Source organism: Hyperolius riggenbachi, chromosome 7 (genome assembly GCF_040937935.1).
Source record: "Hyperolius riggenbachi isolate aHypRig1 chromosome 7, aHypRig1.pri, whole genome shotgun sequence".
Classification (NCBI taxonomy): domain Eukaryota; kingdom Metazoa; phylum Chordata; class Amphibia; order Anura; family Hyperoliidae; genus Hyperolius; species Hyperolius riggenbachi.
In genome coordinates this window covers 186,407,639-186,422,579 of record NC_090652.1, presented here as the reverse complement: position 1 = coordinate 186,422,579, position 14,941 = coordinate 186,407,639, and the positions used below count along the sequence as shown (strand labels likewise).

The 14,941-nt window shown below is 46.4% G+C and overlaps 1 protein-coding gene across 1 annotated transcript in view; it reads right to left on the bottom strand.

The window, feature by feature from the left end:
• Positions 1–14,941, bottom strand: part of LOC137526134 (carboxypeptidase O-like) — a 967,352-nt gene that overhangs the window by 279,586 nt on the left and 672,825 nt on the right. Inside the window, exon 9 of the mRNA XM_068247353.1 lies at positions 3,537–3,621. Within this exon, the coding sequence (XP_068103454.1) occupies positions 3,537–3,621 (85 nt within the window). The remainder of the gene's footprint in view (positions 1–3,536; positions 3,622–14,941) is intronic.

Below are 14,941 nucleotides of genomic sequence, written 5' to 3'. Positions count from 1 at the left end.
AGATATCGTGGGTACCGGCCATCGTCTTCATGCGGAGGAATTGAGACGTAGGTTTCATGATTTACATCCGGAGAAACCATGTAAAACGTTTCCGGAGTCCACGCCTCAAGGGGGGGGGGGGGGTACTGTAACAAGCGGCGGGGATGCGGCGGTCACGGAGAGCAGCATAACGGCCGCCACCATCCCCGCCACGCGAGGGGCTCTCACCCGCACACGGCCTTAGGTCTACGCGTGCGCGCGGTCAGTGGCGAGACATATATGCGTCCCGTAGACGCATCAGCTGACCTGTGGGTTGGCTGACATCACGGGAGGTGCGCCTCGCCGCTGATTGGCTGGGCAGCGCTGGGATCCCCTTCCTGGCATAAAAGACATGGGCATTCAGTAGCTCGCCATCTGTTGTTGCGAATACATCGTGTTAGCGCTCAGACCTAGTCAGGTTCCTGCTGAGATAGATGTATATGCAGGTTCTGCGATATACATCTATCCTTAGTTAGCATTTATATTGTATTTATCTGTGTATGACCCTTTGCTCGTTTCTGACTACTCTCTCTGCCTGGTGATTCTGTACCTTCACTCATCTGACTTCCGTTGCCGATCTCTGCCTGAACTTTACCCTGAGCTTGCCTTCTGATTCTGTACTCTGCCTATCTGATTTTCATTGCCGACTACTGCTTACCCTCACTCTGATTTTGTCTACCGATTTTGTACCGTATCTGCCCGTCTGTTGCCTACCTGATCTGTCTGACCTTCCTACTCACCAGTGGGCCCTCGCCACTGGTGAGGTTACTGCTGTAGTTCCATCAGCAAGCTTCTCGTGTCTCTTGAGGTTTCGCTGAGGTTCTATCAGTATATACTGTCTGCACCAATCACTACACTCGTGTGCATTAGTCTGTGACCCCGTCACACTGTTGTAACTATATTTGCATTATTGGTGATTCTGCAGATCACCAAATAATCAGATATAGCATCTGTATTATTGGTGATACTGCAGATCACTAGTAATCAGATAATTTTCACTGCTAACACATTAGGTTGTTACACTGGTGACTGAAAGTGATACAGATGGTACTCTTCTTTCAGACAAAGTTGAGGAAGAATTGCAACCAGTAGATATTTTGGATAAAGAACCAGAAAGTCATACAATAATAGAACAAGAAGTTCAGGAAGAAAATGTCCAAGAAAGTCCATTGGAGCGAAGGGAGCCTCGACAAATTAGAGCTCCTAAAAGATTAACTTATGACTCTTTGGGGAACTGCAGTGAAGAGAGGGTATGTGCTTCACACCGAGAGATCAACGCCCATGTTCCCAAAACCATGAACACAAGTCTTTCATGTGGCACCCTGTCTCCCTGTGGAGCCAAAGTACCTAGTGCTAGTTGGTGGGTTCCCTTTAGTTATGGTCAGTATATCCAGACTATTTAGGTATGTGTATGTCTGTAAATTAAAGAAAAGTTGTGTAACTTTCCGTACTTGGGAGGACCCAAGCTTTTCAAGTGGGGGAGAATGTAACACCATATAATGTGCTGTTATTGTTATGTTATATACTGCTACCTTTAGAGGGCATAGTTCCTTTAAGACTGCAGAGAATTCTGGAAGAGAGGCTGGAGTGAGCAGAGGCTGCTGGGAGCTGAGGTGTGGCTGGTGTGTCTGGAGCCTGGGAGAGAGGTCTAGAGTTACTGCTGAGACTGAATTTTCAGGCCTAAATCCATCAGACTGGCTTCCATTTGATTGCTGACTGTGAAGAAGGGATCCTGTGACACAGATTGCTGCACCCTCAGCTGAATCTTGCTGCTGGATCTTGGTGAAAGGATACAGCTGCCGGACCAGAACTGTGTGAACCTGTATGGTTGGTGGAGTCTGGATTGTACAAGCCGTGTGGACTTCAGTAGGAACCATTTTAGCTGGATTACAAAGTTTATGAATCTCAGTCTCCTCAAAACTTCTGGCCTGTGAGTTCTACACCTGCTGAGTGACCATTATCAGGGACTGGCCCTGCACCTCATGGTAGGAACTATCTTTGCAGTGATAGAGGGGCATTAACCTGGCTGAGAGGTTTGGGAGTCATACCACTCCTCTTACAACAAACTGTGTACAGCGTATGTCAGGACTGTTTGCCATGGCCTGCCATTCTGAACTGTAGCCTGGTTAACCTGTCCCCTCTCTCTCTCTCGCATCACTGGCATCTATGCTGTTATTGCTGAGTGCATCAGGAGTCTACCTGCTGCTGCAGTTTCTTCACAAGGAGCCCAACTGTGCACATAACGTTCCTTAAAGGGGTACCCCGAGTGGAGAACTGCATTATAACCCACTGGCCAGTCGGTAGTTAAATAAGGTTACTACCGTGTGTTGATTACAGTTTCTTAAGCTTGTCCCTTTGCTGCGGTGCGTTCTGCGCCAGTCTAGTGTACACTTGTTTAGAGTGACACTGGAGGGGCGCAGGAGGTGGCTACTTTGGACATACACTTTTGATGCACTTTGAATGTGTGAAGCATATTACTTTTATTGTTATGAACTTGCTGAGTTAACAAGTGTTTGATTAGTGCTTTATTTTCTATTGCTTACTTCACCCTATTAGATCACGTTGGTCTGTGAGGAATAAATATATTGCATTGATACTGGTGTCTTAATGATTCTGGGAGGCAGGGTGCCACTGGAGGTGGTATCCACTAAGAGGCCCGTTACATTCATTAGCGATCCAGTCTGTCTTGCTACATCCACATACAGCCTGCACTCTCTCTCCAGAGCAAACCAGCTTCCTGAAAACAAACCTGAAGTCTTTTCTCTGCAGACTGTCAGAGCTTGCTGGTCACACCCTCTCTCTCTCCTCCTCCCTTCCTCAGCCTTTCAAAGCTACTCTGTTAACCCTTTGTGAGCCTGACTCCAGCAGAAGCCCACATACACAGAGCAATCGATCCACCCAGGATCTGGCGACCAGATGCGCCCGCCCACTCTGCATCTGGTCAGCTCCGGACCCAAGTAAGGTTTTTAACTTCTGTCCATGTGACAGACAGCCAAAACCTTTGATTCCAGAGCTGCTACTGGACGTAGCGTATGATCCCAGGTGGAATGTACCTCCCATCCAACACAACCTGGGACAAATCGATTACCTCCTGGGTATTGACTTTGTCACAAGACGAAGACAGATGGACAAATGGCGGGCGCTACAGCATTATTATAGGGGGCGGTTGGGTCTGTGAGGGAGTGCAGGCTGATTGGTTGCCATGTGCCTGCTGATTGTGATGTAAGGGGTCAAAATTTAGTCCAATGATGACGTATGGGGGTTGGTCGAATAGCACCTTGTGCTCGCCACTCGTGGCGAGTGCGAATATCCGGTATTCAACGAATACTGCTCACCAGCGAACCATTTGGGCCATCTCTAATGAAAATACCTGTAAAAATTGCCATGCACTGTGCCTGCATGGTAATTTTACTGGCATATAGTGAATTGAGGCCACAGATTATTGCATTGAATTGGAATAACCTTTTACGTGTCCGAAAACATGTTTTGTGTAACAATCTGCATTCATGTTTACTTACATAATATAACTGCAGTAGACCCCACAACATATATACTGTCATGTTCCTCCTTTAGCTTTTCGGCAGCTCTTTCTGCAAGTTTTGTCTGGAAAACATAATTTTTTGCGAAAAGCATTAGCCAGAACACGTTTTTATTGCGGACATTGTCATAATTATATTTGTGTCAATTTAGAATGAACTGGTCTCTCACGTGAAATGAATTTTCCAAATAAATATTTGAATTAAATTTTCCAATCCTGCTTTGATTTTGCTTTGTTCACTGAATATTCTAGAAAGCTGATGGATGGCCTCATTTGGACTCAGGATGCGCATGTGATATGCAAAAAAAAAGTTACACTCACATAATTAGCCACAATCAGCTCCACTGAACTGCATAGAGAATTGGGCACATGCATGTACATTTCTATTAATTGAAAGCTGTTAGAATTTAAGTATTACATGCTTGAATTCGTAGGGCACAGTTACTTTAACTGAGTTAGTTAAAAGACTTGATGTGCAGAATCGCCCTTTAAGGAAAATTTCTCTTAGGGCCCGTTTCCACTATCGCGGTTTCCACCGGTATCGCACGGGGAAACTCTGCCATAGGGGATAGCGGCGCCACGGCCGAATCGCTTGCAGGAGCGATTCGGCCGGAACCCCCCGCAGAATTCGCGGCGGAGGCTGCGAATCCCATAGCCGTGCATGGCACGGCTCATGGGATTCGCCTGCGATCCCGCCCACCCGGTAAGTGCCGGCGTGCGTCTGCGAGACGCACGCCGCACTAGTGGAAACGAGCCCTTAGAGATAAATAAAGACAGTTCTGATTTTCAGTAGAACTTTGTACTAGAACTCCCAAGGCTGTATCAGATATATCCAGTGCAGAGGTCAGACCAGCTGGTGATGAACAAGATAAACATGAGTCATTGTTATGAAAATATTCTCACAAGTACATTAAAACAATGGCTCTTCAGAACAAGGTGACAGTTCCTTGGAAAATGGAATTTTACAAGGCATGCGCAGTAAAGACGGTGCTTGTCATGATATCAGCTACTAGCAGGTGATGAGGTATTGATCCGTCCCTGCTCAGATGATGTCACATTTAACTCTTTAGAATTAGTATAAGAAGAGCTAATGAGCATTTTGCATTTTGGCCAAAAAGTTCCATTTTGGTCTCATCTGACCAGAGCACCTTTTTCCACATGTTTGCTTTGTCCCCCACATGGCTTGTGGCAAACTGCAAACGGGACTTCTTATGCTTTTCTGTTAACAATAGCTTTCTTCATGCCACTCTTCCATAAAGGCCAACTTTGTGCAGTGCATGACTAATAGATGCCCTATGGACAGATTCCCCCACCTGAGCTGTAGATCTCTGCAGCTCGTCCAGAGTCACCATGGGCCTCTTGACTGCATTTCTGATCAGCGCTCTCCTTGTTCGGCCTGTGAGTTTAGGCGGACGGCCTTGTCTTGGTAGGTTTACAGTTGTGCCATACTACTTCCATTTCTGAATGATCACTTGAACAGTGCTCCGTGGGATGCTCAAGGCTTTGGAAATCTTTTTGTAGCCTAAGCCTGCTTTAAATTTCTCATTTCTCAATAACTTTATCCCTGACCTGTCTGGTGTGTTCTTTGGACTTCATGGTGTTGTTGCTCCCAATAATCTCTTAGACAACCTCTGAGGCCGTCACAGAGCAGATGTATTTGTACTGACATTAGATTACACACAGGTGCTCTTTATTTAGTCAATAAAATCGATTCATGTTTGTGGCAGTAATATGACAAAATGTGGAAAACTTCAAGGGGGCCAAATACTTTTGCAAGCCACTGTAGGCCTAAGTGCAACGTAGTATAGATGTAACATAAGAGAAAGTCTGGTCTTTCCTTAAAAAGGAATAGACCAAGAGCCTGTAACGAAAAGAGGACTTACTACAGACCAATTGCTTCGCTAAGGTGTAACGAGCATGTAGAGATAAGCATTTGTATATCTGTTTACTGAATAAACTTCTGAAACTTTGAAGACGTCTAAGAAGTTCTATCTCCTATGCTGTTGCTGTGATGAGAGTCAAGTTATCACACTTCCTGTGATATGGTGTCGAACAAAGGTGTAGTGTTGCTGCCAATTGCAACCAACAAAGATTTATTACAAAAGCCTGTGCTGCCTCAGCTGCATGTGACCCAAACACTGGCATGTCTAGGGAAAATAGTGCCTACTGCAGTGTACTAATAGTGTGTGGTAATTTTGTCAGTGTTTATCTCATGTATATAATACAAACAAAGCTAAACAAACATTTGCCACTATCATCAGGGTTATATTAAAGGGAACTGAGCACATTCTCTTTCAATGGAATCTCTCCTGGCATAGAAGCTGCCATGTTCCCCCCTCCCCTTCTCACATTCCTTATTTACAGAAGTCAGAGATGCTATCTTGACACATTGACACAAACTAGGTCTTTGAAGAAACAGTCCTAATTACTAACTCCCTTTGTTGTCTAATAGCATTGTTTACCTCTTGGTAATTAGCCAAATAAAACAATTAGGAACCTGAAAGCTCTGCGGCCGGGGACGGCCGGGCAGCCCTGCTGAAACAGGGTAATTAATCTACTTTGAATGTAAAATACAAAGTAAAATGAAAGTTTATTTTAATAATGAAACAGATTGTCGGCATGCATTTTTCATGTGCTATAGAAATGTCCTGAATGATAAAAAAGGTGCTTGGTTCACTTTAAGTCAGATTATGGTTGTTGATAGGTTTTAAAAATATAATATATAGGGTCCTATGGACAGCCCTATGCAGTACAAAGATAAACATGTTTGCTCAAGTAGCAACAAGCAATGTATCGATATTAAAATAAAAAAAAATCCCCAATCGGGTTATATGGGAGGTACTGGTGTGAACCACACTGGTGTGCTGGGGTCCTTGCTGATCCCCCACCTTCCCGTGTATACGTCTCAGGGAGGGGTGTAGCTATCCAGCACACAGGTGGGAGAAGGAGAGCGTTATACAACTGGGCAATTAGATAAGTCCGAGGGGCAATGTTATCAACCACCTCAGATCCTGTGCAATACTACTCACAGCAGTTGCTCAAACAACATACTGGGAAAGACATACATAGAGTGCAAATATATACAGTGACACAACTTTGACATGTTTCACCCTGAAGGGCCTCATCAGAAAGTAGGAACAGTGTACAGTGTAACAGAAATACAGCTATTTACAATATCCCCCCACCAGAATTCCCAGTAGCAAACAGCCCCAATCATTTGGTTCACACTGCCTTGTAAGCATGGAGCATGAGACCTGACTCGCTGACCTGGACCAGTTGATACCAGATTCCAGTGGCGTATCTAGGTAAGACAGCACCCATGGCAAATACTAAAATTGCGCCCCCCCCCCCCACACACACACACACAATCAACAGCATCCTGCCTAACCTTTTTGGACAGGGTAACCCCTTCATGCATTCAGAACACACACACACATACCAGAATGTAACAGTCACTATGAAATAAATGAGGCTATCCTTCTGATCCTCTGCCTCTAATACTTTAAGGCAGGGAGCATACTTAACTGTTTTCATACGCGTTTTCTGCACGGAAGAACTCATGTTAATCAAAGGGCTAGTTCACACTTAAGGGGCCCGTACACTGGCTGATTTCAGCCATCGAACGATAGATCAGAAATCATTCAAATTCCCCAGTCGATCGATTTGCGGCCAATTTTGATTGATTTCAATCGATTTGATCTATCTGACAGGATGGAAAATCTAGGTCGATCTGTTGCTGGCAGCAGATAGATGGCCCATATAGTTGCAATGGATCTAATGGTCCAATAATGCATTTAGATCGATTTCCAATAGATTTAATTCTGAAATCTATTGGAAATCTGTTCCTAGTGTGTGGCACACACATCAGATAGATTCCTGTCAGATTGGACTTGACAGGCATCTGCCAGAAATCTATCTGATGGTGGAATCTGCTGCAAATCTATAAGTGTATGGCCACCTTTGTGGCCATACACTCATTAGATTAGCAGCAGATAGATCATCAGATAGATTTCTGATCTATCTGATGTGTTTAGGAACATTTTTTACTAGGAACAGATTTCCAATAGATTTCATTTTGAAATCTATTGAAAATCGATCTGATGGCATTTTTTTGCCATCAGATTTCCATTAGGGCCAATGCAAAATGATAAGCAATCTCAACAGATCGACCTAGATTTTCCAGCCTGCCAGATCGATCGAAATCGGTCAATTGGTCAATCGATTTTGATCGATCAATCGGCCAGAAATCGGCTGAGTGTATGGGCTCCTTGAATGTGTTTTTCTTTCACAGAAAAAAACTGACATTCTGCATGATAATTCTGCACATTTTGTGTCAGTTTTCTGTATCAATTACATTATCTGTTGTGAAAAAAACACACGTGTTTTTCTGTATAGAAACACACTTGGTGTGCAGAAAATGTACGCAGAAAAAGGCGAGCTGAAAACTGAAAGACAAGTGTGATTCCTTCCTAAGCCATATGGCCCATACACACGGGGCACAACTGTCGCCACAAACACGTGGCACGTGCACGTTGCGGCGACAGGCAGGGATGCTCATCCGGATTTCAGATATCCAGGTAACCCGGATATCCAACCATTTTTACGCTATACGGACGGATTCGGATTCCAGATAGTTGGGCCTAAATCCGGATAACTATCTGTGGATAGTTTGATGCATGCTCCGGATATCGGCAGATTTCTACCAGATATCCAAATCCGATTACTAGTTCAGTGGCAAAAAGGAGGAGGACCAGCACCACCTCCTTCTCTCTCTCTCTCATCTTGTCTTCCAGGGATTTGTAGGCTGTCAAAAGCAAGCTCACATACATTAGCCAGGAATCAAACCCAGGTCAACTGCTTGGAAGGCAGCTATGCTCACCACTATACCACCAACAGCACTACACGCTGAAGCCAGCCTAGCATGTACCATTGTGATGATATACCCAAGAAAAAAATGAACTTGCTTATTTGCCTATTTTGCTAGATGAAAGCAGTGGGACACATGGTAATACTGCTTACAGGCTTCAATTCAAGACTTCAGAATCAGAAAGATCATGTGCCCCCCTGGATGATGCTGGTGTAACACACACAGCAAAGGACAGCAATTTGAAGTCTGGAAGATTCCAGGGCAAGGGTGGAAAGGATGAAAAACTAGGTGGCCATGCAACCCTTCCTGCTAACCTAAAGCTTACGTGTGGCTTACAACACATTGTCTTAAGACTTTACCAAATACAATGCTCCAATATTTTTAGGAAAGCAAACTTTTGTTTTTCTTAACATCTTAGTAAGGGGGCTTTTAGGACCATTGTAGTCCCTTACACACCCCAATGAGTTCTGGGTCACCATGAGCTTGCTGGTTAGTCTGTGCCTCTCGGATTTACAAGCCCTACTCCATAGAGCCAAATTAATCCATGCCATGCACTGATGAGGATCAAACAATCTGAAACAGTCTGTATGCATGTTGGATTATTATGGCTCTGTACATATTAACAAGCTGACACATCATTGCATTCCAGCGGTTCTGGAGGTGTGTTTAGCTTCTAAGGGTACAATGGTTAATTTGCATATATTCAGCAGTGGTGCCTGGGAGACATCTCGAGCTCACTCCAACCTGAATTATCACAAATTCTTTCTGTTTTAGGAAAGCAAACTTTTGTTTTTCTTAACATCTTAGTAAGGGGGCTTTTAGGACCATTGTAGTCCCTTACACACCCCAATGAGTTCTGGGTCACCATGAGCTTGCTGGTTAGTCTGTGCCTCTCGGATTTACAAGCCCTACTCCATAGAGCCAAATTAATCCATGCCATGCACTGATGAGGATCAAACAATCCGAAACAGTCTGTATGCATGTTGGATTATTATGGCTCTGTACATATTAACAAGCTGACACATCATTGCATTCCAGCGGTTCTGGAGGTGTGTTTAGCTTCTAAGGGTACAATGGTTAATTTGCATATATTCAGCAGTGGTGCCTGGGAGACATCTCGAGCTCACTCCAACCTGAATTATCGCAAATTCTTTCTGTTTTAGGAAAGCAAACTTTTGTTTTTCTTAACATCTTAGTAAGGGGGCTTTTAGGACCATTGTAGTCCCTTACACACCCCAATGAGTTCTGGGTCACCATGAGCTTGCTGGTTAGTCAATGCTCCAATATGGGGAAGCTTTGCTGGTTTATTTTTTAACTGTGGTGTCACAGTTCACTCATCTTTTCAACTACAAGAAAGGCCCAGGAGTAGGCTACCGAAATCCCCGAAAGACAAGATCAGAGAGAGAGAGAGGAAGGAAGGAAGTGTTTTTAATGTTCAAAAACTTTTTTAAAGCATTTTAAAGGGCACTTCCGGTTTGTCTATCCAAATATACGAATAGGTCAGATATCCGCAGATAATGCGTCCGGATATTCGTGTTCACGCGGATTTCTAAAAGGACAGATTCGGATATCCGAACGGGATCCGGATATCTAGATATCCGGATCCGGATCAATTCGGATTTTAAAAAGTGCTATGCGAGCATCCCTGGCGACAGGTCCCCCGTGTGTATGAGGCGCGCGCCACGAACCGTCGCCAGTCAGAGCTGTCGCCAGGCGATTGACGTGGCCAATCACCGGCGACAGGAGACAAAGGAAAGTGAATGAAGCATCCGGCCAGGGGATGCTCCCTTGTCTTCATGCAACGGGGGACAGTTGTCCTCCGTGTGTATGTAGCTATAGACCCTGAACAAGTTTGCAGATCAGATGTCTATGACACATCTGATAAGATTAGCTGCATGCTTGTTTCAGGTGTGTGATTTAGACCCTAGTGACCGGAAAGATCAGCACGATTTCAATGCAACTGGTATTGTTTAAATGGAAATAAATATGGCAGCCACCACTCTCATATGAATGGAAGCAATGAAACATTTGCAGCAATGATTATAACATAATAAAAGCCTGACAACCTAATAAATATCAGTAGATATATACTGAGCTAGAAATATAATGCATTTTAACTATTGAGGTACACTGTAAAAGAGAGAAGTTGTTAAAACTGGCCACAGTTGTTCCAGCAGGGTAATAGTTAAAGTGCAGAGAGTGTCATCAGTGGTGCTCAACAGAGCTCGAATATTCGAGTAGCTTGAATATTCGAGCTCTTTTTCAGCTATTCGAGCTCGGTATTCGAGCTCCGAATAGCTGGAGCTATTCGAATGGGCTATTCGAGTAAACTCGAATAGCCCATCCACTATTCGCGCTATTCGAGCTAACAGCGCTATTCGAGCTCGAATACCGAGCTCGAATAGCGTCATAGCCCAGATTGATGTCCTCAGAGCCAATCAGAGGGCTCCCAGGCCCTCTGACGGCAGCCAATCACAGAGGGGGACCCTGGCCAGCCCCTACCCTATAAATAGCGGCCGCCATGTTAGGTTTTTCCGTCCTTGCCTGACTTTGTACAGAGAGAGATCTGCTCCTTTGTGCTTTGGCTTAGCAAGAGCTTTATTGTGGTCATTCACCTAGCGTTTTTGCTCACATACACCTCCTATATACACCTATATTGTTGTTAGTTAGATAGACATTGTATTTTAGTTAGTAGCTTTTGTGTTACTAGAGAGCCAGCTGCTGCAGGCAAGCTTACACAACTTTAGGCCTCAGGGCCTGCCTGTGGGCAGCTCAGCTGTTCTCTCCTGTCCTCTGTTAGTTTATTTCTCATCTATTTCTGCTGTCCTTTACTAGTACTGAGTGATTGTATTTTGTATTGTAGTTATATAACTGTACTAGGACACTCACTGTAACTGTTTGTTCATAGCTCCTGCGTGTGACCGTGTGTGTGTGCGTGCACTGTACACACACTCTATTTCCTTCTGATTACTGATTATTGTAATTTCTAGTTGTACTTACTGTTACTACTTACTGTACTAGGGAGGGACACTCAGTCACTGTTCATAGGCTAGCTCCTGCGTGTGTGTGCGCGTGCACTGTCTAATTCCTTGTGATTACTACTGAATCTGATTATTGTAATTTCTAGTTGTACTTCCTGACTGTTACTACTTACTTACTGTACTAGGGACACTCACTGAGGGCTCTTTCACATTAGGGCAGATTTTCTGCGTTTCAACGCAAAGGGTAAAGTTTGCGTTACCCAAGGTGAAATGAAAGTCCATAGACTTTCATTTTAGCTTTCACATATAACGCAGCCTTTTTGTGCGTTGCGTTACACTGCACCCAGGCGCAGTTTTTCAGCCAACGCTAGCTTTATGCGTTACAATGTTAGTCAATGTAAAACGCACACTATGCGCATTTTCAATCCGTTAACGCAGGCAATCAGTCCCAGAATGCAACAGAGGAACAATGTAGAAAGTTGAAAACTAAAAGAAAAAAAAATTACCTGCGTTTTTCTATGTGCTGTAACGGATTGAAAACGGATTAAAAACACACACTCACTGCAGTGCAACGCATATCAAAACGCATTAAAAGGCATACAACAAAACGCATGCTTTGAGCGTTCTCCAACGCAAGCTCTGATGTGAAAGAGCCCTCAGTCACTGTTCATAGGCTAGCTCCTGTGCGTGTGTGCGCGTGCGTGCACTCACTGTCTGTAGTGTACTGTACACACTGTACACACACTCTGCCAACAAGATGAAGCTGGTTATTCCCAGGATACACTTAACATTTGGTGCTCGGGCCTTTTCCTATGCAGCCCCTACTCTATGGAACTCACTTCCACAATCAGTACGAGAGGCTCCTTCTCTGGACAGCTTTAAAAAAAGGCTAAAAACTCACCTCCTTTCCCTAGCCTTTGAGACTGCATAATGCAGGGTCACAGCGCTTTGAGTCCCCAGGGAGAAAAGCGCTATATAAATATTATTGTTATTGTTATTGTTGTGTTCCTTGTGATTACTACTGATTATTGTAATTTCTAGTTGTACTTCCTGACTGTTACTACTTACTTACTGTACTAGGGACACTCACTCAGTCACTGTTCATAGGCTAGCTCCTGCGCGTGTGTGCGCGTGTGTGCGCGTGCGTGCACTCACTGCCTGTAGTGTACACACACTCTATTTCCTTGTGATTACTACTGATTATTGTAATTTCTAGTTGTACTTCCTGACTGTTACTACTTACTTACTGTACTAGGGACACTCACTCAGTCACTGTTCATAGGCTAGCTCCTGCACGTGTGTGCGCGTGCGTGCACTCACTGTCTGTAGTGTACACACACTCTATTTCCTTCTACTGAATCTGAGTGATTACTACTGATTATTGTATTTTCTAGTTAGTGTACTAGGGGACACACTCACTGTTCACTGTTCACACTTACTGATTACCGATTATTGTATTTTGTATTTGTACTGTACTAATCAGTTAGCGATCTAATCACTTAGTGATTAGTGTCACCTCACCCACCAACCCACTCCATTAAAGTACCCCACTTTTCACCCGCCCTTTTAAAAAACTTTTGTGTTTACGCCCAAAACATCTAAGATGTCTGGAAGTGGCAGCCAGCGCGGTTTGGGCAAGGGGAAGGGCAGCAAGGGAATCAGGAGGAGAGGGAGCAGCATTGTGGCAAGCCGCGGCCGCGCCACCATGCACAGTTCCGCAGCAGCAGCGTCAGTGGCTAACATTCCTCCTATAGCCACTGGCCGTGGATGCCTTGGGCGCCACCCAGCAGGAGCATCTGCAACTCACGCTGCAGAGACACAGCAGCAGCAGCGTGTAGCACCTGCTCCGATTTTCCTCCAGCCGGGTTGGAAACGTCCCATTGAGGAAAAGGATGCAGACACTGTGGTGCAACTGATGATGGAGGTGGAGCAGCCCGCCATCAGCTCTGCATCCGAGGCCTCCACCCTCACCACCACCACCACCACCCCTGTTCGCAGCAGCCGCCCAGCAGGGCCTGGGGAGGAGGCCAGTTCACCGTCATTCGCCGACCTGTCATTCAGCAGTCTTTTGACCCCAGGCATCATGAGTAAATTGTCTGCTGTTGTTGGCGATCTTGAGGAGGAGATGCTGATGGGCACTTTGGGGGAGGAGGGATTGGACAGCAAGACTGTGGCGACAGTCAAGCAGCCCATCCATGCATCAGGAGAGGAGTTTGGGGGGTCATCATCCCAGCAGGACATGTTTCAGGAGGGGGAGGATGATGATGACACGGTGACAGACAAAGACTGGGTGCCACCAGCTCCAGGGGATGTCGTCATCAGCAGCTCTGAGGAGGAGGAGGAGGATGCGCTTGTGGGCCTTGCAAGGAGGCGCATCATTGCAAGCATTGGCAGCAGTAGGCAGGTCCCACAGCCTGCTGGTGTCTAAGGCTCAGCAGCAGCAGCAGCAGCAGCAGCAGCAGCATCTGCCAGTACCACCACCAGCCGCACCCAAGCCCCCCCCCCCCCCAACCACCACAGGGAGACAGGCAGCAGCGGTTCCAGGCCGTAGGGGGTTGTTTGTGTCACCAATCTGGCGATTTTTCACCATGCCCACTGTGGACAGCAAGTACGCCACTTGCAACCACTGTCAGCGGAAGTTGAGCAGAGGTGCAGACCCCTTAAAGTTCAGCACCAGCTCGCTCATCAACCACCTTGCTGCTAAACATTTCCACCAGCATGAGGAGTTCCAGAGGCTGAAGGCATCTGGTGCTGGCAGTGGCACCACACCCATCACTGCACAGCCTTCAGCAGCAGCAGCAGCAGCAGCAACAGCAGCCACCCGCCCTCCTGATCCTCCAGCAGCACCAGCAGGAGTGTGGAAACGCACTGCTCCTCCCCCCTCTGCAACTCCTGCCGCCGACACTGAGGCCTGTTCTGGCAGCCAGTCCTCAGTGGCCTCCTCTGCTGTGTCTGCTGATTCCCGTGCAAGCAAAAGGCCACGCCAGAGCCTTTTGAGCGAGTCCTTCCAGGGGGTGGTTAGGGATCTGCCTCCCAGCAGCCGTCGCGTGCGGCAGCTGAACGGCTTGCTGGCACGGGCCATGTGCTCCCAACTCCTGTCGTACACGCTCGTGCAGGAGGGGAGCGACATGCGTGCGCTGCTTGCTTGTGCAGCCCCAGACTGGCAGCTCCCCAGCAGACACTTCTTCGCCCGCAAGGCCATTCCTGCACTGCACCGCTTTGTGATGGCCAATGTGGAGCGAGGGCTGGAGCACGCGGTTGGTGAAAGGGTCCACGTCACCATGGACTCCTGGAGCAGCCGCTTCGGGACAGGCCGCTACCTGTCCTTCACTGTCCACTGGGTCAGCTTGGTGGAAGGGGGTGAGGATGGGAGAGCAGCAGCGGGCACAGCAGCAACACAGTGGGTGGTGCCACCCCGCAGGGTCAGGGGAACTGCAGCAGGTTCCTCCGATCCTCTGCCATCCTCCGGCACACCTGGCCAAACCCCCCGCCTCAGCAGCAGCGTGAAGGCCCGCCACTGCCAAGCGCTGCTGCACT